Source organism: Scleropages formosus, chromosome 4, assembly GCF_900964775.1.
Source record: "Scleropages formosus chromosome 4, fSclFor1.1, whole genome shotgun sequence".
NCBI classification, from domain to species: Eukaryota; Metazoa; Chordata; class Actinopteri; order Osteoglossiformes; family Osteoglossidae; genus Scleropages; species Scleropages formosus.
The window spans coordinates 16,802,138-16,828,417 of record NC_041809.1 but is presented as its reverse complement, the minus strand read 5'-3'; the positions used below and the strand labels follow the sequence as shown (position 1 = coordinate 16,828,417).

Below are 26,280 nucleotides of genomic sequence, written 5' to 3'. Positions count from 1 at the left end.
AAATAATTATAATGTTGGTAAATGGTATCTTGGATCCCCAGCTCGGCATGGAACGTCTCGTGTGTTATGCCTTGCCAATTGCCCTTTGGACTACGATTGCCACATCTGAACCCCCAACTCTTCAGATCATGACCCTTGCTCTTCAGACTATGACTATGACACTTGGGACAACAATCTCTGCGCTTATGTTCTGATCTTGCAAGAAATATGACATTGCCCTCAGGTAACACATCCTAAAGAACTTATAGCTGGTACTGTCAGCTCACTAATCCATCCATTTACAGAGGAGGAAACTAGTCAAAGAAAACTCTAATTCACAGCATTTCTTGAAGCCCAGATTTAAATGGTCGCAAAACTGTAAGACATAATTCAGTTTTCTACTATAAATATAATACACATTTTTTTCTATTAAATACCAGAAGTGTCAGTTAGTAAAAGTTCCTTTAGTTTTAAGGATGAACTTGTTTGGGAGATAAATGGAGTATTATGTTGCATAAAAGTGTCATGGCATTGTAATCTTATTCTGGTATGAAACTACACATCAATGCACAAGCATACAGTAGAGTGAACATTTAGAGGCTGATGATAACGTGCAGTTACAGTGCAAACAAAATCAGTTCCTGAAAACTATAAGAATGAAATTCAATAGGTGGAAACAACATAACTCTGAAGAAGCCAGTGTTGTCATAATTATAGTTAAATTATTAGTCATTGCCTCATCTATATATGACATGACAAATAAAATGCTAAACTTACTATGCGGTTCTTTGTCATAATTCACAGTATCTTGAAGCTCCAGTCAAAATATATTCAGTCTTTGTGCTCTCTTCAAATTGCAGAGTGATTCTTTGTTCTCTTTAAAATGCTGTTTCCTTCTACACAACATTCAATGCTGTGATATCTGAAAGTTGGTGTGAAACTAATCCATATCTGAACATTTGAATTGTGAATGAAGCCATTTTAAGCCTTCTGCACGAGTTTCAAAATTCAGTGGCTGAGGAGAATCTTGAATATGAATCTTGACTGCAACATGAGCTCTGGACAAATTCTCTTTGAACTTAGGAAAGGCGCTGAGTGATGGTGACGCAGCCGTGGTAGCTCACACAGCGCGACATGGCTGGATCTTCTATCACCTGCCCACTCCCAGGGCTGAAGACCCAGATTTTGTCAATGCCAGAGCCACACTCATCTCTGCCTCCTAGGATGTAGATCTTGCCATCACACACTGTAATCCCACAACTCTCCTGAAAGACAGAGACAATTAACAGATTATATACAGTACCATTTTTAGAAATTACATTTTCTTTTTTTAAATGTACATGTCTTTGCACTTAAGCAAGGAAAAATTTCTAAACTGATTAACCATTGAATTTAACCACCAGGCCAAAACAAAGCTCTTGATGTGTTGTAGTGAGTAAACAGCTCACATACCAATTTCATAGACAAGTCTGCAACTTTGTTCCAGGTGTCCAACTTAGGAGAGTAGCTGTAGATGTTGTTCAATAGTCCTCCAACAACATAGATGGTGTCGTTGAAGGTGGTAGCACTTATGCACCTCTGAGAAAAGGGACAGGCTGCCACATAGCTCCACTGGTCAGTAGTGGGATCATAGCACTGCACCTGAAGCGGAAACTGAAAGTTGGCTTCGCTCCAAACTGTAAATTGTTATCACGCACACTATTGTAGATGGAGACAAATATTTACAGGAGCAAGTCTGAATTCCTCTGACACTTATTATCATGTAGTCTGATGAGAACAGCACTTTGCCTAATATTTCCTTGTGAATATTTGAACGTTTCTGAGGAACCATCACCTCAGCAATGCACACGTGTCCACATCGTTGCTGGAGGAAAACCGGTTCTGATGGTCATGTTATTTATCCCACTTAGTTTTGCTTTTACAATACAAATAGTTTGTGAGTTCAAAATTAAAAACTTCAATGTTCCTGATTCCTGTTGATATAATGACATGCTTTTACTCATTGTAATAACTAAAGTTAACCAAGAGAAAAGAGAATCTCGACGACTGCCTTTTGTAATGGTCCGAAGGCAGCATTTTAACTAAAAAACATGGATACAGGCACGCTTTATGCTAAATGTCAGTGTGTAAACCCCTTCAGCTCCTCATTCAATGCTGGATGCAGAACAGCGACGATGTAAAAGGCCATGGTGGTGCCAGATTTGAGCAGGCCCACGCACTGTATGACTGACTCACCTTATTTGTGTTAGCAGTGTCGCTAACTGCCCCACCGATGACATAGAGCTTCCCAGAGCATGTTGCCAGAGCAGCCGAGCTCACGGGCAGCAACAGTGGAGCCACATCCAGCCACTGGTTGTCATAGGTATTGTAGCACTCAACGCTGGATAGCCTCTGATGCCCATTGTAGCCCCCGACTGCATACAGCTACAGCAGCAACAGAGCACATTCAGAATCCTCTTATCATTCACTATCACTGGAAGTTTAGTTTAATTCCCTTTACGACCATTCAGTTGGACACTGAAGTAAAATGTAGGTACATTAAAAACACCAAGACAGATAATTAAAAAAAACTCCTTCCCTTGACACCTTCAAGAATGACAAAGTAAATTACATAATTTTTTAGTGCCATTTATTATGACATTAGTCCTAATGGATAATGCTATAGGTATGTAGGTTAAATTTAAAGTGGGGGAAGAAATATACCAAAGTCTGTTTATTACTATTACTACTATTATTATACTATTATTACTGTTTATTATTATTTTGTCTGAGATGTATGTCGCTTTGGAGAAAAGCATCTGCTAAATTAATAAATGTAATGTAAATGTATTACCTTTCCGTTGAGGGCAGCCATTTTGTGTCGCCATCTGCCTTTTGTCAGCGTCGCAACCCTCACCCAGTGGTCAAGCTGTGGCATGTATCTCCATGTATCAGAGCTATTCAACTGTCCTCCTGAGCAGAGAAATGTGGTCAGTAATTTTATTTCAAAAACCCTGCATCTGTGTTCCACTAATAGCTAAAATACAGTAATACTAATGTCTTGTATCCTGCCCAAACAGTCATGCATGCCATCAATGCACATAATGTACACATATAAACAACTAAAACAGTCATTTAGCAGACCCTTTCTTCCAAAGTGACTTCCAAGGTAATGGTGGGACAGCTGGTAGGGTGGGGGTTGAAACTGTTGCCTTTATATCCCAAAGGTTGCAAGTTCAATTCCCACCTTCAGCTATAGTGCCCTTGAGCAAGGTATATACTCTTAAAAAAATGCTTGAGTGAAATTATGCAGCTATATAAATGGACATGTAAGTTGCTTTGGAAAAAAGCATCAGCTAAAATTAATAAATGCATGAAGTTTCTTTCCACACCTTATGCACCCAAGTTGACTTACAATGAGTCAGTCATCCATATACTAGTGAAAAACACTTCCTCTTTGTCATTCACACACACACACACACACACACACACACACACACACACACACACACACACACACACACACACACACACACACACACACACACACACACACACACACACACACACACACACACTAGGGGTGATTTGTCGCCAATACAGCTGTACAACATCACATGTCTTTGGACCATGGGAGGAAACAGACTGTGCAGGGATCGAACCTACGTCCTCTCACATGACCTAGGCACTGTTAGACAGCAACGCTAATAATTTATCACTGAATTATTTATTTGTGTACCGCAACCCTGATCAGGACAAGAAGTTAATGAAAACAGATGAATGGATATTTATTTGTAATAGTGAGAGTCCAGGTGTCGCTTAAAAAAATAATGTAATTTAAACTGAATAAAGAAAAAACTTAATTTCCATAAGGAACAAAATGCAACAGACCCATAAAATCTGTTCTCAGTAAAACCTGAGACAACGAAAAGCCCATTTTGCAGCTGTAACATATTCAACAGAGTAAGAGAAAAATACCACACCTTTCTTTGGAAGGCTTTATGCTAAGACTCAACCAGAATCCACCTGTGGCGTCATATTTACTTTCACTGTGTATATAACCTGTGGCAGGAAGACTATAATGGCTCCATTATCCCTTTAAATATTACCTGTATTTGCTCTCTTCTGACTTACTACTGACACCTGCTTTTTGTCTCTGTTATTTGTAAATAATTACATATAACAGTGTATAAGTATAGTATAATAAAAGAAAACAATGTTATATGCTGTGCAGTATACCAATTGGTAAGGCGAAAAATATATACCTGACACATATACATCATTTTGAAGCTCACAGGCAGCAAATTCAGACTTTGCATAACCGGGAATGGAAGCTGCAGGCACCCATTCTTTAGTGCATGGGTTAAACTTCTGTGTGAATGACAGTCTGGAGAAGCCATTTTTGTCACAGCCGCCAATCACTACAATGACCTCTGACCTCCTCGTTGACCTGGCAGAAAAGATAAACCCAGCTACATCAGGACAAGTGATAACTGCACAAACTCTTGCATACCCCACAAAATCACCATCTAGCTAACATAATTAATTAATACTGTTTATGCCTGGAAAATTATAGCACACAGGTTATATGACTGGGCTGTTCTACAGAACTGTGCTGAATCTCTGCGACCTTTCTAAGTATGTTGAGAAAATGGATCACATACTATTACATCTGTGTTTATTCATTTATATGACACTCTTCTCCAAAGAGACTTACAATGCTTAGCTGCCTACAATTAATTGTGCATTTTTCCAACTAAGTAATTTCACTGGAACCATTGGGGGTAAGTACTTTGCTCAATGGTTCTACAGCATTAGATGAAATTTGAACTTACTGCCTTCAGATCTGATGGCAACAGCTCTAATCACTAAGCTGACCCCTGACGCTGACCCTAATGACCCCTAAGAGTAATATTACTTTTTCAGGAACAGGAAGACAGACTGACTATATTCTTAAAAACTGACAACTGAAAAACATTCCAATATCTCCACAGGAATTTACAGTAACTTTGATTACAAACATAACTGAGTATTTGACCTATTACCTTCTTGGCAGCGTCCTAGCAGAGTTTACTTCCTTTCCACAGGTGTGATATTTTAGTGCTTCCAGAAGCAGTGGGAGGCACTCTTTGCAGTCCTGGAGGATTTCATCTGACTGCAAAGTGTTGATGAAGAACACAGGGTCTACCAAGGGCAGGCGGACTTGCTCCAGCAGCTCCTTCAGTGCCCCCTTCCTGTCATTGGGCTCATGGCGAACCCACTTCAGCACAGCTTCCACCAGGACCTCCTCGCGGTCTACGTGCAGTTGCTCGCAGGACAGCAGCTCTACCAGTCGTTCCTTGTTCAGGCTGAGGAACTCCTCGTGCTTGTACACCTCTGCAAAATCCTGGTAAAGGAGCTTCTGGCACCTCTCTGCCAGCGGGAATATGAAGAAGGAGCTGGCAAAGTCCATGATGCCCAGGCAGTTGGAGTGGTCCACACAATTTTCCAGAAACTGGATGCAGGCCTTGCTGAGGACGGTTACACCAAGCAGATCAGCGGCTCTGAAGACACTCTCCACATTTTCCTCATTAACATCAACCTTGCCCTCATACATGAAGTTGAGCAGGTTTCCCATGGCAGCTGCAGTGATGCCCTGCAGCCTGACCACAGACTGGAGGCTCTCGCAAAGTTGGCCCTGAAACATGGCGTGGAAGTACAGGCTACTGGCACACAGCAAGACACGGTGGCAGGGAAACTCGCTGCTCTCCACCTGAAGGACAACATCTGTGAAGGTGCCGCTCTTCCGATAGGAGTTAAACACCTCTAGGATTTGCTTTGCATGACAGGTGCCGATACAGAAGTCATTCTCCTTTGGCTGGTCCCCTTGGGTTTCACCAGAGTTCAGAAATCCCATTGTGAAGCGATCTATAAAATAAGCTCAGATGTCAACCTTAAGGTAACTACAAAGGAGGTGATGCCTGGAAGTTTTCTTGTCATAAAGTAAGTCTTAAAACTGCAGCCATTTTACCTAATGTAACTGGACCAGTTTGACAGCAGGAATGGGTTAGAATGAAAACCTTGCGAAGAGGTCCACCACAGAGGAGTTTGGAATCTATAAAGAAGCTGACAATCCATGAAATGGCCTTGATAATGGGGGTGCGTTTTTTATGCTGCTCTCAGTATAATTTAGTATAATGTTTTGCTGCACCTGGAGGGCATGGTGGCGCGGTGGGTTTGGGATTCAAACCCTGCTTGGGGTGCCTTGTGACAGACTGGCATCCCATCCTGGGTGTGTCCCCTCCCCCTTTAGCCTTGCACCCTGTGTTGCTGGGTAGGCTCTGGCTTGCCATGACCCTGCTCAGGACAAGCGGTTGTTGATATTGGTTGATTAGTTGGTTTTGCTGCACCTCCTCCTCCAGCAAATACAAGGTACCAATATATAAAACATAACTAACTCATAAATCGTCCACATGAAAAATAAACTATTTGCATCTAGTGTCATTTAACCTTGCACAATTTTGCATTAGGATCCACTGCACAGAAGAGGCCATGTGAAAATGTCACACTCACACATGTCAAAACCAAGAAACTGAATAAAAATATTTTCCTTGGATGCGTAAGTATGCAGTCAGTATGGTGACACAGCATATAGCACTGTCACTTCCCATTGCCTGGGTGGTGTGAGAGAACATGGGTTTGATCGTCACTCAGTCTGTGTGAAGTTTGCATATTCTCTCAGGGCCTGTGAGGGTTTCATCCAGGTGCTCTGGTTTCCTCTCACAGTCCAAACACATGCAGTTCGGGTGAATTGGTGACCCTACATTGCCCGTAGTGCATGACTGGTTGAGTGGCTGTGTGTGTGTAAGTGGCTACCCTGCCATGCACTGATCTACACCCTTTGCCTTGCAAAATAGTGCTTACTTTTTTTAGCCCAAATGGCTGTACAATTAATTGTTAATTTACACAGCTGGGGACTTTCTTCCTGAAGTGGTTCAGGATATGTTGCATTCATTCATTACAGAAGAAGGTAGGATTTCAACCTGAGCCGATTGAAAAGGAATAGCTCACAGGACTACGCTATGTGCTGCTTGTAATAATAATAATAATAATAATAATAATAATAATAATAATAAGATTGAAGAAGAAGAAATTTGCACGTTGTTCCACGTAATTAACGTGGAGAAGGGTCAACTAATTATACACACACACACACACACACTTTCAGAACCGCTTGTCCCATATGGGGTCACGGGGAACCGGAGCCTAACCCGGCAACACAGGGCGTAAGGCCGGAGGGGGAGGGGACACACCCAGGACGGGACGCCAGTCCGTTGCAAGGCACCCCAAGCGGGACTTGAACCCCAGACCCACCGGAGAGCAGGACCCGGTCCAACCCACTGCGCCACCGCGCTCCCCCTCAACTAATTATAGTTCTGAATTAATTATTATTATTATTATTATTATTATTATTATTATTATTATTATTATTATTATTATACAATAATACACAGGGAAAGATGTTCAACCCCTCGTGCCAAAAACCAAGGGGGCTAGACAAACCAACCATGCCACAATATACCATCCCTCCCAAAACCAACCAATTCCCTTCACAAAAAAATATCATGGGCAAACACCATCCTCCTTGCCGGGAGCCACCGCGTGCACTTCGTTGGGGTTGTCAAGTGGGCACCTTCCTTCATTGATGTTTCATTGAATTGAGCCCACTACAGCTCCAGAAGGCTCAACGGCGAGATCTGGCGTCCCAGACCCACCCCCCTCCATGCCCACAGTGCCATCCCAGCGACTCCACCCACCAAAAAAACCCACCCCAACCACCAACAACCAACCAATACACCATACCAGCATATGGAGGTGACAACAAAACTCAAACCATTGATGTTCACCTAGGTGAGTACTCCCCACTCAAGTGTGCTTCCCCCAAACACCCTGGTGCCTTCTCATCCACAACCACTGACTAGATCTTTCTGCTACCTCTGACAAGCCTTTAATGGCTGCTCTTAACGACTGACCCCTAAAACCAAACTCCAACAGCAGGGACGTGGTTGATTTTGCAGCAAACCCTCTAGTACCGATCTCCACTGGTCTAATAACGCACTGCCAGCCTCGCTCCCTCACCTCACCAGCCAACTCAGTGTACTTCAATTTCTTCCTCTCAAAGGCATCTTCCAATGAGTCTTCGAAAGGTATTGTTAATTCAATGAAGTACACTATCCGTGCGCCCTCGGAGTACAGCACAATATCGGGTCTCAACGCCGTGATCGCAATGCACTGCGGCATCTGCAGTTGTTTTCCCACGTCCGCCAACAACTTCCAGTCACGCACTTCACCCCATTTAAAACTCGTATCACCACGACCACGCGCGTGACTTATAACACTCTCCCCCTCCCGCACGAAAGAAATAAGCTTATTTCTTCCATACTGCGGGAGTGAATTAACTTCAACCCGCTTGTTCTCCAACAAGCATGCCAAGGATCTTAACACTTCATTATGCCTCCAAGTATATCTTCCCTGAGATAAACTAACCTTACATGCAGATAGAATGTGCCTCAAAGAGGCTACACCACCGCACAAGCTGCAAGTCGGCTCTGTACCTACCCAGCGATTAAGATTCTGCGGAGTAGGGAGAACATCGTAGGTGGCTCCGATGAGAAACTTAATACGACCGGCGTCCATCGCCCACAGATCACGCCAGCTGATCTTCCGCTTCTCCACATGCTCCCAAGCCAAACATCGCCCTTGCACACCATGTGACGTCGCAGTTACCCGCCTTGCCTCCTCTTCCTGTTCGCGAATAAAACCAATCACCATCTTTCTCCTCTCCGGTAACTTAGCTTTACTCCACAACTTTATTCGATCGCCGGCACCGAGCCCCGCCCTACCTACCTGCACCTGACCAACCACATCTCTGTGCTCAAGCGCTGTCTGTGCTTGCGCAACAGCTTCCCGTGGATCCCACTTACGTCCTTTTTTTAAACTTACAGGAACCGATCTCACCACTGGGTCTCTTGAGTTTGACAGTGTTAATTCCAAACCAACCTTGGCACACTTGAATTCTTCCACGAGGCTAGTCAGTGGTAGTTCCAAGACCCCATTTCCATACAGAGCCACACTGCTCAAACAATGAGGAACCCCCAACCATCTCCTAATAGCTTTGCTCATAACCCTTTCCAGCCTTTCAACCTCTGACATACAGACCTCGTATATAGTTAGCGGCCATCTAATACGAGGCAGTAAACCAAACTGAAGGCACCAAACCTTCAGCTTCCCTGGCAAAAAAGATTTATCAATCCTATTAATTGCCAGTACAACATCCTCCCTTAATCTTTTGACCTGCTCCTTGTCGCTAAATGAGGAATCATACCAGCGACCCAAGCTCTTAATTGGCCTTTCAGCCACTGACGGAATCTTTTCCCCATCAATCTGGAAATTCTCCCGTGATAACTTTCCTTTAACTACCGACAAACTCCTACACTTACTAGGTTTAATTTTCAATCCGGCCAGTTTTAGATTTCAATTCAACTTCGTTAATAAGCGACGAGTACATGGGACAGTAGTAGTAAGCAGAGTCATATCATCCATATACGCTCTGATTGGTGGAAGGTGAGGACCATCTTTCAGCCTCATACCCCCAACCACCCATCTCGACGCCCTTATTAACACCTCCATAGCCATGGTAAAAGCCAGAGGCGAGATTGTGCATCCGGCCATTATACCAATTCCCAGCTGCTGCCAAGATGTGGTGTATTGCTTGGTACAGAAATAAAACTTAATGTCTTCAAAATACACCTTAACCAGTCTTGTAATACACTCTGGGACTTTAAAGAAATCAAATGCCCTCCACAACAAAACATGCGGCACTGAGCCAAAGGCATTTGCCAAGTCCAGGAAGATCACATGGAGGTCTTTACCGTCCATCTTGGCCTCCTTTATCTGATGCCAAATCATACTGCAATGCTCTAAACAACCTGAAAAACCCGAAATTCCTGCCTTCTGCACAGAGGTGTCAATTAAATTGTTGACCAACAAATATGCAGATAACCTCTGCGCCACAACAGTGAAAAATATTTTCCCTTCAACGTTAAGAAGGCATATTGGCCTGAATTGCCCTATATCTACCGCATCTTTCTCTTTGGGTATAAACACTCCTCCTGCTCACTGCCATTCCTTTGGAATAATACCTTTTTTCCATACGACCACCATCTGCTTCCACAAAAACTTTAAGACGTCTGGGGCACCTTTGTACACCCGGTAAGGAACCCCATTGGGTCCTGGAGCAGATGCTGCCCTTGCACGCCGTACCACCTCTTGTACTTCTTTCAACCTTGGAGAACAATTATTATTATTATTATTATTATTATTGTTGTTGGAGATTCTATTCAGTGTGCTCTCATGTTGGTGAAGTATCGATCACATGACCTTTGTTGTGCGTGATGTGTTCTGATGAAGCACGTATGTAAATAAATGTTCTTCCCTTCCGGTTTAAGCAAACCGATGGTGTGAACGTGTACTTTGTTACCTCCGTTAAGTATAATCTATTTACCACTTCTCAAACGCAGAGATGGTTGCGCCAACAGGTTATGGGCCCAGGAGAGAAGTAGGTAATAGACTGAGTAGACTGTTTCGACGGAGACGAAGAGAATTACGAACTTTGGGAGACAAAGTTTTTGGGGCACCTGCGTTTGCTGGGACTGAAAGAGACCATATTGAAAGTCCCCACACCGAGCGATAGAGACAGCGCGGACGAAGATGAGATTGACGACACTGATAAAAATGAAGAAGTTTACGCGGAATTGATCCAGTTTTTGGATGATAAAAGTCTTTCCCTTATAATGAGAGAAGCCGCAGATGACGGAAGAAAGGCGCTGCAAATACTGAGGGGCTACTATGCAGGAAAAGGGAAGCCGCGAATTATTAACCTGTACACAGAATTAACATCCCTTCAGAAAACTGCAAAGGAAAGTGTTACGGATTACATTATTCGGGCAGAAACAGCCATTACCGCTCTGAGGAATGCTGAGGAGACGCTCACTGATGGACTGTTGATTGCAATGATTCTTAAAGGTTTGCCAGAATCGTTTAAACCATTCGCAGTTCATGTAACAGAGTGATGAAACTATGACTTTTGCAGAATTTAAGACAAAGCTCAGAAGTTTTGAAAACACTGAAAAGTATGCTAGGTCAAATGACGACAACGTTATGAAAGCGAGTGGTGCAGCTTCTGAGAGAAGAGGAGGGAGAGAGAAAAACGCAGACCCTTATAACATGTAATATTATAATTGCGGTCAAAAAGGACAAAGCCCGGAGATGTCCAAATGAACGTCGTAAAAGTCAAGCACGGTGGTGTAGCTATTGCAAAAGCTCAAAACACAAAGACGCATCTTGCAGACGCAAAAGAAGGGACGACGTAAAACAAGCGACGCATGAAGAGGACGCAGATAAACATGCATTTGTCTTCAAAATGTGTGATTACCAGCTAGACGGGCTGAAACATAAAGGGCTAATGGTTGACACGGGAGCAACATCACACATAATTACCGACATCGGAAAGTTTAAGAAATTTGACGAGACTTTCCAAACGGGCAAACATTTCATTGAGCTTGCGGACAGGACAAGAGCGAGTGGCGTTGCGCTGAAGAGAGGTGACGCGGAGATATGTTTGATTGACAGTGAAGGAAAGCAAGTGAGCACAACGCTAAAGAAAGCACTGTACATTCCTTCGTATCCACAAGACATATTCTCTGTTAAAGCAGCGACTGCCAACGGGGCTTCTGTTCGTTTTCGACAAGGACATGACGAGCTCATCCACAAGGATGGCACGAGATTTGAAATAAAAGAGTATAATAGACTGTACTATCTAAACACTATAGATAAGGGAGGAGAGTATTGTAACGGCTGTTACGATATTCAAACTTGGCACGAAATCCTCGGCCACTGCAACTATGATGATGTTTCCAAGTTGCCAGATATTGTGGAAGGAATGGAAATCAAAGGAAAGATTGACAAGTCCAAACTGCACTGTGAAGTCTGCGCACACAAGGAAAATTTGTGCAAAGCAGGAACAGAGAACCCGATCCACGTGCCAAAGTCCCACTTGAACTTGTGCACACAGATTTAGCTGGTCCTATTCAACCAGAGGCTAAAGACGGTCACAGGTATGCACTTGTATTTGTTGATGATTTCTCAGGCACAATATTTGTTTACTTCCTGAAAGCAAAAAGTGACACTATAAAGGCTACGAAAAAATTCTTAGCAGACACTGCTCCTTATGGTACTGTAAAGTGCATTAGGTCAGATAATGGCACTGAATTCACAGCAACAGATTTTCGGTCATTGCTAAGCAAAAATCGCATTAAACATGAGACCTCTGCACCGTATTCACCCCACCAAAACGGTACTGCTGAAAGAAGTTGGCGAACATTGTTTGAAATGGCCAGATGCATGCTCATTGAGAGTAAATTACCAAAAGAGTTATGGACTTACGCTGTGATGACTGCTGCAGTAATTCGCAACAGATGCATTAATAACAGAGTAAAGCAGACTCCATACTACATGTTGACAGGAAGAAAACCGGATCTTTCAAAGATGAGAATTTTTGGATCCATGTGCTATGCATACAAACACGACAGAAAGAAGCTAGATTCACGTTGTGAGAAGGGAATATTTGTTGGGTATGACAAGAATAGCCCTTCCATACCTAGTGTATTACACAGACACTGGAAGAGTCCTTAAACACAGGCTTGTCAAATTCTTCAAGAAATGTGCTGTCGAGCAGCAAACTCAAACTGACCCACAAATACCAGATGAGGATGTTTATGGGGGAAGTTATTTGCCATCTAAGGTAACAACAAACATCACTGATTGACTGAACAGAGTTCAGGGAAGTCTCAAGATAGTGGAGACAAAACAGATCTTCAAAATGATGATCAGATACTTACTAATATTGACTACTGCTACAGAATGTGTAATGTACCACAAACCTTCAAGGAAGCCATGAGTTCAACCAAATCACAGATCTGGATTAAAGCCATGGAAGAAGAGATGGATTCTCTAAAAGAAAATGGAACTTTTACATTGATGGCTCTACCCGAAGCAAATATCACATCAGTTCGTGTCTTGAAGCAAATGGCAGAAGTCGCTCCAGCTCCAGCAGCCGCCGCTCCGGCTAAAGCTTCCAAGAAGAAGGCTGCGTCCAAGCCTAAGAAGGCGGGTCCCAGCGTCGGGGACCTGATCGTGAAAGCCGTCTCGGCCTCCAAGGAGCGAAGCAGCGTGTCTCTGGCCGCCCTGAAAAAGGCTCTGGCGGCAGCAGGCTACGATGTGGAGAAGAACAACTCCGCTCTCGGTGTGAAGAGTAACGAGAAGCTGAAACTTACGGCATACAGCGATGCTGACTGGGCATCAGATCCAAATGACAGACGAAGTATGACTGGATACTGTTTTAGTCTAACCAAAAATGGTCCCCTCATTTCCTGGAAGTCAAAGAAGCAGCCTACAGTTGCTTTGTCAACATGCGAAGCGGAATATATGGCACTGGCTGCGACCACACAAGAAAGTCTGTACCTTGTACAATTGATGAATGGACTGGAAAATGGATGTCAGTATGCACCGGTAAAAATCTTTGAAGATAACCAAGGTGCAATTGCTCTTTCCAAAAACCCTGTTTGTCGACAAAGATGTAAACACGTTGACGTTAGGTACCACTTCATTCGATCAGCAATTAGTGATGGTAAAATAACAATTGAGTACTGTCCAACAACAGAAATGGTTGCTGATGTGATGACTAAACCAATGACGAAGTATAAGAAAGAAAAGTTTGAAAGCTTTATGTTTGGGGCACAAATGTTACTGATACATGAATGTAACTGTGTTGTATTGTAAATGGACCTGTAGAGAATGAGAGCAAGTGGGGGTGTTGGAGATTCTATTCAGTGTGCTCTCATGTTGGTGAAGTATCGATCACATGACCTTTGTTGTGCGTGATGTGTTCTGATGAAGCACGTATGTAAATAAATGTTCTTCCCTTCCGGTTTAAGCAAACCGATGGTGTGAACGTGTACTTTGTTACCTCCGTTAAGTATAATCTATTTACCACTTCTCAAACGCAGAGATGGCTGCACCAACAATTATTATCAATTCAGCCTCAGTATGCTCATCGAACGTACTACAGTAAGAGTCGGGTGTGAAACAGTGTGCCCAGCAGCGCGCGACTACCTGCTGGTCGTTCCAGTTGGCGGTATGAGCGCGCGGTACAAAAGCAGGACAAAAGAGAAGCGGAGCAGCTGCTTCTCGCACAACATTAGTCTGCTTAGAAATGGGGCAGCGCACACGTCAGGACACGGATCCTCACATCAGCATCTACCGTTAAACGGTTGACAGCGGAGCCCTTATTGTATTCCACTTCCCGTTTTGAATTGTTTGTCTTTTTCGTACAGCAGCAGTCAGTGTCTCTACCTTGTGAATAATAACCGCAAAGCGCGGTTCCTGATTTAATTTCCTCTATTAGAACCTGTATTTCACACACATTTATTTATACAGGCTAATTCAGTGATCAGTAGTAAACTTTGAGCTGCACCACCTTCTTGTTTTGCACGCAGTATGCGTAGCAGAACTCTTAAATTGATCGAATTTAAAAAACACACTTTATTCCGTAACAATACTAAATCATAATAAAACTTACCTTAAAGACAGGTTTGTCGAGTCGAGTCGAGTCGAGTCGAGTCTGAGAAAATAAAGACTTGAACAACACCAACGCACCTCCAGATATATGAACAAATGAATAACGCCTCGCTCACGGGTACAAATAAAGGACAGGGAAATGACGGGTTATTTATATTTTAAAGCTTAAAATAAGTGGGCGGGTTCAAGAAATAGGGACCTGCGGCGATCACGTGACGCGCCTTTTGTCCGGATGCCGCTCCAAGAAAGAGAAACAGGGAGGGCGGGGCGAACAGATGGTGATCCGCGCTACTGAAGACCATAAAATCAGCTCACCTACCGCAGCAAAGGTGCAATAAAACCAGAAAAAACGGCAGGCAGCCAAAGTTTCCGCGTGGATTTTAAACACACAGAACATTGAGTTGTACGAACAATTCCTTGTATCCGACATTTCATAACTATGTCTTATAAATATTGCTTTTTATTCATGTTTTTACTTAGCGCATGCTTTGTCTAGCCAGCTTAAGGAACTTTTCAATGATTTAACTGTTTCTACAGTAGGCTGTAGGTACCTTGTTACTATTATTATAGTACCAACTAGCAGGATTGATTCTTCGCGTTGACAAGCTTCAGACTGCAAGGTTATAGCCCTAAATGTTTCGCCACCTGCTGGTTATTTAATAAGTTGCACAATAAATGATGTTATTGAGGCGCCTTTGAGCGCCAGTAACATAAATTAATCACTTAGTAATTCCATTCAGTTTAGAAAAGGACTCATCACTGACATTAATTTCCCACAGAACGTGTTGGACATACAATTACATTTATTCATTTAGCAGATGTGCAGTTAGGTGCTGAAAACGTTTTAGAGCCATAGAAAAATGGGAAATGCGTAACATTGAGAATTTACAGTTCGTTGAATATACTGGGGTGGACGAACCATGGAAAAAAATAAGAAAATATTAATTTGACAGAGCAAATAATGAGTAGGGCCATCTTGTATGCTGTCATAGTCCTGGACTGTATGTAGAGGGATTTTGCACCACTCTTCAAGAAAAAAAGCTTCTAGTTCTTTGAGGGATAAAGGTTGTGAAAATCTGCTTTATGATCTAGAACTTCTAATGAAGGTTCAGTGATGTTTAGACCTGGTGATAGTGAGGGCCTTGGAAGGCGTATGACTTTATCTTGGTGTTCATAGGGCTTTAGCATCCTGGAAAATGGGAACATACTGAGGGAACAGTGTTTGGACCATTGGCTGCACCTGGTCCTGTAAAATTACCTCATATTCCATGGCTGATCACAACTAGCAAACTGGAAAATTTCACAGTTGAAAGAGATAGTAGATAACTTCAGTCTACTTGGATCAATAATGTAGTGACAAACAACCAGGAAATCCGATGGAAAATTGCTCTGGGCAAAATGGCCATGAAGAGCTTGGACAAAATTCTCAAGTGCAGGGATGTGACTTTGTACACAAAAGTCCATCTAGCTCAAGCCATGGTCCTCTCAATCACATCATACATATGAGTGAAGAACAGTGAAGAAGATGGAGAGGACGAAAACTGACACCTTAGAACTATGGTGCTGGCGAAGAATCCTGCGTTTACCCTGGAGGCCCGAAAAACAAATGCGTAGGTATTGCAGGAGATCAAACCAAAGATGTCACTGGAAGTTCAGACAACACAGCTCTCTTACTTCAGACACATCATGCAAAGAGAACAGTCAATGGAAAAGGACATCATGCTGGGCAAAGTGGAAGGTCAATGCAGAAGAGGAAGGCCTGTTACATGGTGGATTGACACAGACACCACAGCCATAAATGCCCCACTTTCAGGTCTTAGCCAGTTGACGCAAGACCAGACGCTTTTCAGGACAACTAACCGTAGAGTCGCCACAAGTAGACATTGACTTGACGGCACCTAAGAACAATATTATACATCTTCATAACCAAAGATGTCAGCTAAATAAAGACATCGATACGTATTTGCTGATAGCAGTACAGGCATTTGAAAACGTCAGCTTTGTACATTTCACTTTCCAAGTTGTACCTGGAAACTTGGCTTTTTTAACTTCACAATAAGTTCAGTAAACTAGACAAGAAGATTAGCACAGCATTAGACACCATGTGTCATTAATGTATCCGGACACAAATAATCAGTCCCTTACACCACCCTGTATCAGTTTTGCTGACTGAAAAATAACTGTTTTCCCCGAATTCTGGGACACTGAATCCAAAAATAATGGCCATTTTTGTCTAGCTAATCACAGTTTTTCACAATTCATACTACATGTTTTTTCATAGATTTTTACCAACAATAACCACTGTGAGAGAAACAACTAGAAGTTTTTCTCCTTTTGCCACAAATGGGTGACTGTGACCTTCCGGTGAGCCAAGTGATATTAGCAGAGTAGTGTCTTGGGCTGATTTTTACAAGGTGGGGAATATTGGTGGATCACATCTCCCTTCTGTTTGTGAATGGGACAACATGACCAGTGCCAAAAGAAAGTGCATACATGATCCAGATATATTTTATGATATTTATGACTGTTTCACCACATCAAAGTAGCAACAGTTAAGAGATACACCCTGCGGATGTGCTGGAACACATCATCAGTGATGTGACCTGGGGTCATCGGGTGTTTTGGGTCTTTCGACCTCAGACATCCTCACCCAGGCGACCCAGCCTGTGCTGATCAACCCCCAGCTTGCGTCCCAGCAGCAACTGACCACAGATCCGCTCTCCTTATCCAGACCCACCTAGCTGCTCTGCCCGCAACTTCAGTAGTTGGTCTGATGGCCTTCGTCTTCGCCTCCCCTGTGGTGCCCAGCAGCATTAGGGCTTTTTTGCACAATGAGTACCCTGCAAATCCCCGACAGCCCACCTCAATGGGCACACAGTGTGTTCGCCTGCCTTGCCTCCGACATTGCTCCACAAGCTCCTGGTACTTTATAAAATATCACATGCTGTACTTTGTGAGGAAGGCTTATTTTGCTTATTTTGGAATGAAACTGGGTAACCAGGATAAGCCCTGGGCACCACATTCACTCTGTTGCTCTTCTGTTGAAAATCTGAGATAAGAGACTAAAGGAAAAAGACACAGATTAAACTCTGGCATTCAAATGATGTGGAGAGAGCCAAAGAATCACTTTAATGACTCCTATTTTTGTTTGCTCAACATTTTTGGGTTTAGTTTGAAGACAAAATTGGCAATAAGTTACTGCATTGTGAAGAAGTACTGTACCTGTCTCAGTTTTCACAGCCTCGACTGATGACACTGATGAAGTTGAACAGTTTTCACCTGCAAAACCATACTGTCACGCCCACGAACTCGGCGACAAGCAACACCGGCGGCTAATCGGGCTCCGGGCACATAAAAGAGCAGCCCGGACCATAGGAAGCTGTGAAACCTTGCTTCAGCCTAGTGACTCACTCGCGCTCCTAGCAATTGCTCCTCGTCCTGCTCCTCGTGATTGACTCCCTGGTCTGCCTCGACTCCTTGCCTGTCCTTGAACTACGCCTCTCGGATTCTCCCTTCGGACTATGTGCGCACATCAGTTACCCTTGCCTGCCTCCTCAACCATGTCTTCGGATCGCCCCCTGAACCTGCTTACCCTGCTCCGCGCTTGGGTTCGACGCACCCACCCCGGGGAAACACCGTGACACATACACATACGATGAAGAATTTGGAGATCCCTCGCTTGACCTAAAGACAGTAAAATTGTTCAGTCAGGGTGAGCTGAATGATTTAGTTTGTGATCTTGATATACCCAAGGAGACTGCAGAACTGTTGGGTTCTGTGTGAGAGGTAAGGTGCCCTCAGGTGGGCGTAACAGCTGTATAAAGGGGGTAAATAATTGTTTTATAGAAAGGTGTCAGCTAAACAAATAAATTTAAATGTAAAAGCTTGTCCAGTGCAAGGCTGTGGTTGCCTGGAGCCTATCTTGGAAGCACAGGACAGGAGGCAGAGTACACCCTGGACAGGATGCCAGTCCATTGTAGGACTTACTGAGTCTTAGTCAAAATCACACTTTAAGGTCAATTTCGAGTTTCCAGTTTGCCTGAAACATATGTACATATATTTGGATTGTGAAAGGAAACCAGACCATCTTAAGGAAAGGTGCAAAGACATGGGCAAAACCATGCAAACTGTGCACAGACTGAAACAGATTTGAACCCACATGCTAAACCAAATCCAGATCTTGTGAGGAACCACTGTCTTCCATGGCACCATGTGGCCATTGACCTAAACAATTAAAAATAAAATAGTAGGTAAAATGGATGCCATTACTGCCACGCCCACACCCTCAAGCCGACGCAGAACACCTATGACGCGGTGCAGACTGGGGCATAAAAGGCTGTGCCAAACCAGCAGCTGATGCGGAACCTTGTTCAGCCTTGTTGTCAGCGATCTCCTAGCTCCTGCTTTACTCCTTCCTGTTCCCTGACGCCTTCCCCGATTCCGTCCCTTGTTCCCTCGATCCTGTACCTTTCTATGATCGTTGACCTCTTGCCTGTGTACCGACCTTGCCTTTAGGATTGCCCCATCAATGACGTTTGCGCCTCGAAGACCGATTGCCTGTCCCTTGACCTCCACTCTTGGATTTCCCTGAAACAAACCACGAATTCTGCTCTGCGCTTGGGTCCGCCACTTCCTTCCGGAGCCGGCCATGACAATTACACTATCAAAAACCTGGCTGCAAGCAATAGACATGTAATATTAAAGATTCTTAGCATGATTACATGTAACAAACTGTCTCGAAAGAAAGGCCTCATGAAGAATTGTGTGTGCAGCCACTAATGCAACTGCTTCTACATGTATTGAAACATGTGCTTTATGACCTCTAGGAGTGTATGTTGTACTGTGCTACATAGCATAGCTATGGACCGGTTGTTCCTATGCTATCTAATTTTTACTTTAAATTTTTTTTTAACTTGAAATGTTAAATGAGAAACACTGGATGGCAGCAATTTAGGGAGCTTTTCAATAAATTGTGAGCCTTTGCAGGTCTATGATGAACTGATTGATTTAAATATCCAAATTTTCTAAGCACATGCTGGTTCTTATTATTTTGCTGGTTTGCAATTTTGTGTGGGGCTACTGATTGCCCTGCATAGGAATATATCAAATAAATAAAATATGCAGCTGAAATATTGTATATTTAAAATAAAATATGGGATTTAAATAATACTCCAGAAAAAAACCCAAGGGGAAATTTTCTCTTGCTAAAATAAACTTGGTAAAAATGTATGTAGATGTTTAATAGCCATTTACTTTGCCTACTTACTCAGCTAAGAGTCTGGGACTGATGATTGACTCAAGTCTGTCTTTCTCTCAGCACATCGAAGCCACAACCCAGACCTGCAGATACAACCGGCACAATATCCCCAGGATCCGTTCTTATTTAATACCATACTCTGCCCAACTACTTGTCCAGGCCATGGTGACATCCCGTCTGGACTATTGCAACTTTCTCCTGTATGGCCTTCCTGCTACTGCCTTCAAACCTCTGCAGCTAATACAGAACGCTGTTGTCCAAGTTGTGTTCGACTTGCCGAAGTGTTCCCATGTATCCTCCATACTCATTTCTCTGCACTGGCTTCCTATAGCTGACCGGATTAAATGTAAGACCTTGGTTATGGCATATGGTAGTTATGACGAAGTATCAGTGGAACTGCTCCCAGCTATCTACAAGACTTGACCATGCACTACACCCCAACCAGACTGCTATGCTCTTACACATCTGCCCACTTGGTGGTCCCATGCATGAAATATAAAGCACGAAGGTTCTTGGCTCTAGCTCCATTGTGGTGGAACGACCTCCCCCTCTTACTCAGAACTGCTGAATCTCTGTCCACATTTAAAAAGGGTCTTAAAACTCACTTCTTCCAGACTCACTTTGCCCATAATCTCTTAAGTTCATGTAAGGTGTAAATGTTCATACACTATAATCAAATATACTGTATGTCTATGTATTTCTAATTTTGCGTACAAGATACAATTTGTCATTTGCAGAATGTAATTCAATTGAAATTAAATAAAATGCAACGACAGTACATACTTGTATTTGGCCAGTGTCTGATATATCATTTGCGTCCTTGACCAAGACGATTTACAAATTACTTTAATTTACTTATCTAAAACAGTAATTTACCACGCCTTCTGGTGGTTCTCAAAGTTACGCGACCTAGGACCCCTTCAGAACGGATCAGCCTTTGTGTTTTATTTCCAAAAACACTGCTTTATGTATTTACAGAGAGCGAAAATAGCGAGCGAAAATGTGAGGGTTCGGGCAGCAAACACCGTAATTGTAATGCCTCGATGTATTTACATTATTATTATTATTATTATTATTATTATTATTATTATTATTATTATTATATACTAGCATTATAATTTAATCATTAATAATGTATAAAATCAGAGAAAAGAATGTATCGTTGTTCTATAATGCAGCATCCATGCGTGTCGATTGTTTATATCCTCACGGTTTATACAATACAATATAAAGGGGATTTCCGACTAACGACGAGCTCGACTTACGACGAAGTTGTCGGAATAAAACCAAGAAGTCGAGGACCACCTAAACAGGATTTGCTAAGTATCCAGGGTGTTTTTTGTGATACGGTGTCTGGTCATCGGTACCGAACCTCTCCTCGGTCGTTGTTCACCGATTGGTCAAACATATGAGTTTACTGACACCTGCTGTTCGTTTAAATTACTGCTCTTCACGGACGCGCCGTAATTGAAGGCTACGTAATGAATTACGTATTGCTGTTAACATATTTACCTTGCTAAGCAGGTGGAAAAAATTCTGAAGTCATTCAGGTGAGGTATTTTCCTCACAAGGTGTTTTTCCAGCAGCGCTCCCTTGGTATTGGTAGAGTCAACAGGAGCCTCTCTTTAGTCGATTTGAAAAAAAGATGTTCCGTTTTGGAAATTACTCTACTTACTAAATCATTGTTACAAAAATAGGTCATTTTTATAACTTGTGCTGATGTATTAAAATTGTTCAACTTTAAAAAATATTTCACTGTAAGTCATTGATGCTTGAAAATGTCTTTATGATCATGTATTAACGAATACCTATTTTTACCACAAACAGTGTTTTCATTCAGTTTCGTTTAGGAATTTTTCGAACTAGTAACACCTCATGATCGCGTGATACCTGTTGAATTGTTGGCACGAATAACTTGTTTTTATTTTATTTTATGTTATTTTTTTACTGTGCCACGACTTACAGTCATGTGGTGTTTCTGAGTTTCATTTAGGTGTCAGTGTTCACATGATGAGAAAACGAATATCGAGGAACGAGAGCAATAGAAAATTCATCCATGTAAATCACTGAATGGATGTTTCGAGAATCCCGCCGAACAAAGTTGAAACTCAAGTTCGAAATCTCAGTATTTCAAAAGGAGGCATCTTTGCACCACGGGCTGCAAGATTCACATTTCCAGAACCGCTAATCCCATATGGGTCTTCGGTGGGCTCACCACCTGGCGGAGAAACCGTAAGGGGCCGGTGCATTGTGATTTGGGCGGTGGTCGGGGCCGAGTGCCCGGCCGACCCAAACCTCGGGCGCCAACTCTTGTTTTTGGGACTTGGAATGTCACCTCACTGGCGGGGAAGGAGCCTGAGCTGGTGCGGGAAGTTGAGAGATACCGTCTAGATATAGTCGGGCTCACTTCCACTCACAGCTTGGGTTCTGGAACCACTCTTCTCGACCAAGGGTGGACTCTCCACTATTCCGGCGTTGCCCAGGGTGAGAGGCGGCGGGCGGGTGTGGGCTTATTAATAGCCCCCCAGTTTAGCCGCCATGTGTTGGAGTCTACCCCGGTGAATGAGAGGGTCATCTCCCTACGCCTTCGGGTCAGGGAACGGTCTCTCACTGTCGTTTGTGCTTATGCGCCTAGCGGCAGTGTAGAGTACCCGGCCTTTTTAGAGTCCCTGGGGGGCGTGCTGGAAAGCGCTCCCACTGGGGACTCTGTCGTTCTACTGGGGGACTTTAACGCCCACGTGGGCAGCGACAGTGATACCTGGAGGGGCGTGATTGGGAGGAACGGCCTCCCTGATCTGAACCCGAGCGGTGAGTTGTTATTGGATTTCTGTGCTAGTCGCGGTTTATCCATAACGAACACCATGTTCATGCATAAGGGTGTCCACCAGTGCACTTGGCACCAGGACACCCTAGGTCGGAGGTCGATGATCGACTTTGTAGTCGTTTCTTCTGACCTTCGGCCATATGTCTTGGACACTCGGGTGAAGAGAGGGGCTGAGCTGTCAACTGATCACCACCTGGTGGTGAGTTGGATTCGATGGCGGGGGAAAAAGCTGGACAGACCTGGCAGGCCCAAACGCATAGTGAGGGTCTGTTGGGAACGTTTGGCGGAGGCCCCTGTCAGAGAGGTCTTCAACTCCCACCTCCGACAGAGCTTCAACCAGGTCCCGAGGGAGGTGGGGGACATTGAGTCCGAATGGACTATGTTCCGCTCCTCCATTGTCGGTGCGGCGGTTCGGAGCTGCGGCCATAAGGTCTCCGGTGCCTGTCGCGGCGGCAATCCCCGAACACGGTGGTGGACACCGGAAGTAAGGGATGCCGTCAAGCTGAAGAAGGAGTTCTATCGGGCCTGGCTGGCTCATGGGACTCCTGAAGCAGCTGACAGGTACCGACGGGCCAAACGGAGCGCGGCTCTGGCAGTCGCCGCGGCAAAAACTCGGGCTTGGGAGGAGTTCGGTGAGGCCATGGAGGAAGACTTTCGGTCGGCCTCAAAGAGATTCTGGCAAACCGTCCGGCGACTCAGAGGGGGGAAGCGGTGTTCCACGAACACTGTTTACAGTGGAAGTGGTGCGCTGCTGACCTCAGCTGAGGATGTTCTCGGGCGGTGGAAGGAGTACTTTGAGGATCTCCTCAATCCCTCCGACACGCCTTCCGTAGAGGAAGCTGAGGCTGGGGACTCGGAGGGGGACTCGTCCATTACCCTGGCTGAAGTTGCTGAGGTAGTCAAAAAACTCCTCGGTGGCAAGGCTCCGGGGGTGGATGAGATCCGCCCCGAGTTTCTCAAGTCTCTGGATGTTGTGGGGCTGTCTTGGCTGACACGCCTCTGCAGCATCGCGTGGAGTTCGGGAACGGTGCCTCTGGACTGGCAGACCGGGGTGGTGATCCCTCTTTTTAAGAAGGGGGACCGGAGATTGTGTTCCAACTACAGGGGGATCACACTCCTTAGCCTCCCTGGGAAAGTCTATGCCAGGGTACTGGAAAGGAGAATCCGACCGATAGTCGAACCTCGGATCCAGGAGGAGCAATGCGGTTTTCGCCCTGGCCGTGGAACACTGGACCAGCTCTATACCCTCACTAGGGTGCTGGAGGGTTCGTGGGAGTTTGCCCAACCAGTCCATATGTGTTTTGTGGACCTGGAGAAGGCATTCGACCATGTCCCTCGTGGCATCCTGTGGGGGGTACTTCGGGATTATGGGGTCCGGGGCTCGTTGCTACGGGCTGTTCGTTCCCTGTATGACCGGAGCAGGAGCTTGGTTCGCATTGCCGGCAGTAAGTCAGACCTTTTCCCGGTGCATGTTGGACTCCGCCAGGGCTGCCCTTTGTCACCGATTCTGTTCATTATTTTTATGGACAGAATTTCTAGGCACAGTCAGGGAACGGAGGGTGTCTGCTGTGGTGGCCGCGAGATCTCGTCTCTGCTTTTTGCGGATGATGTGGTCCTGTTGACTTCATCAAGTCAAGACTTGCAGCGTGCACTGGGGAGGTTTGCAGCCGAGTGCGAAGCGGCGGGGATGAGAATCAGCACCTCCAAATCCGAGGCCATGGTTCTCAGTCGGAAAAAGGTGGATTGCTCCCTCCGGGTTAGGGGGGAGTTGCTCCCTCAAGTGGAGGAGTTTAAGTATCTCGGGGTCTTGTTCACGAGTGAGGGAAAAATGGAGCGGCAGGTTGACAGGCGGATCGGTGCGGCGTCCGCAGTAATGCGGTCATTGTACCGGTCTGTTGTGGTGAAGAGGGAGCTGAGTCGTAAGGCGAAGCTCTCAATTTACCGGTCGATCTACGTTCCTACCCTCACCTATGGTCATGAACTCTGGATCATGACCGAAAGAATGAGATCGCGGATACAAGCGGCAGAAATGAGTTTCCTCCGCAGAGTGGCTGGGCGCACCCTTAGGGATAGGGTGAGGAGCTCAGTCACCCGGGAGGAGCTCGGAGTAGAGCCGCTGCTCCTCCGCATCGAGAGGAGCCAGTTGAGGTGGCTCGGGCATCTGTTTCGGATGCCTCCTGGACGCCTCCCTGGGGAGGTGTTCCGGGCTTGTCCCACTGGGAGGAGGCCTCGGGGCAGACCCAGGACACGTTGGAGAGACTATGTCTCCCGGCTGGCCTGGGAACGCCTTGGAGTTCCCCCAGAGGAACTGGAGGAGGTGTGCGGGGAGAGGGAAGTCTGGAGTACTCTGCTCGGACTGCTGCCCCCGCGACCCGGCCCCGGATAAAGCGGAGGAAGATGGATGGATGGATGGCTTGTCCCATATGTGGTCGCGGGGAACCGGAGCCTACCCGGTGACACAGGGCGTAAGGCCGGAGGGAGAGGGGACACACCCAGGACGGGACGCCAGTCCGTCGCAAGGCACCCCAAGCGGGACTCGAACCCCAGACCCACTGGAGAGCAGGACCCGGTCCAACCCACTGCACCACCGCGCCCCCCTCTGCAAGATTCATTATGAAAGAAAACGCGAGTTTCATGTTCGTTTCACCACTAGAGGGAGACGTTTTCCTCCAGAGTTAAATATATTGCAATTTTACCCGTACTGTGCTGACCCAGAGATACTGCCTTCGGCCAAGGCTACTAATCGTTTACCCCTTCACGCAACAGGGTAGTTTCTAGGTGAGGAATTGGGGTTAAGTGTCTTGTTCAAGGCTACTACAGCAGATAAGATTCGAACGTACAAGCTCCGCGTTCAGAACGAGGGCTCTAACCAGTGCGCCACCTGCTGCCCTTCTAAAGTAACCTCAGAAATACAAAGCAAAATTAAAATCAGCCGTGCCGACTGAGAAATAAAACTGACGTAGGCGGTTATAATGTGATATGGAAATACAGTTTCCCCATGAAAAGACAGGGAGTTTCTGGATGAAATTGGGAATCCCCACTGTCTCAGTATCGGTATAAATACTGTATATATATATTATAGTGTGTCTTACACCTTTTCACTTACCTTGCTGTAAAGTTAACCCTGATATGGGAGTATTATAAAACGACACTGGCTTAAAATACAATTATTAACCTTTACCCGACAACTTTGCTCAGGCTAACTTACCATGTAGAAAAGAAATCTGAGAATGATTTAGCCAGACAGCTGGGAAATTTTGACTCTCTCGTTCAGGGTAAGTACTTTGATGGAGGGTAGGGGAGCAGAGGGGGATCTGAACAGAACACACAGAGACTGAGATTGAAGAAACCCTGGAGAGTGCGCGACGCGCTGCTCTGCAGCGTAAGACGGACGTTTAAGACGTACGTTAAAAAGCAAGTTCTGCATGAGCGCAGCGCTTAGAAACATACAGGAAAGTGTGGGGAGGTTTCTGGAGGGACTGCGCGTCTGCAGCGGCACATCCATCGCTCGTGGTTCACATGACCGAGAGAGGGGTGCCGGGGGGTGCTGGGCGGGGGGCTCTGC

General features: G+C 44.9%; 1 protein-coding gene across 1 annotated transcript; it reads right to left on the bottom strand.

The window, feature by feature from the left end:
* Positions 1 to 5,868, bottom strand: klhl35 (kelch-like family member 35). Its single transcript, XM_018755179.2, has 6 exons — positions 5,004 to 5,868; positions 4,224 to 4,408; positions 2,813 to 2,931; positions 2,215 to 2,403; positions 1,432 to 1,620; positions 1 to 1,244 (listed from the first exon to the last, which is right to left on the bottom strand). Exons 1-6 carry the CDS (start codon positions 5,852 to 5,854, stop codon positions 1,059 to 1,061), a joined length of 1,719 nt encoding a protein of 572 aa, XP_018610695.2. The 5' UTR covers positions 5,855 to 5,868; the 3' UTR covers positions 1 to 1,058.
* Positions 5,869 to 26,280: the final 20,412 nt, after the last annotated feature.

What these genes read in the sequence shown, in the direction of transcription:
- klhl35 (XM_018755179.2), bottom strand. Translation starts at nt 5,854, where the DNA reads ATGGGATTTCTGAACTCTGGTGAAACCCAAGGGGACCAGCCAAAGGAG. An exon ending in TGGCTGCCCTCAACGGAAAG is followed by an intron (nt 2,404 to 2,812) that starts GTAATACATTTA and finishes TTGCTGCTGTAG; the next exon opens with CTGTATGCAGTCGGGGGCTA. An exon ending in ACACTGCTAACACAAATAAG is followed by an intron (nt 1,621 to 2,214) that starts GTGAGTCAGTCA and finishes TTTCCGCTTCAG; the next exon opens with GTGCAGTGCTATGATCCCAC.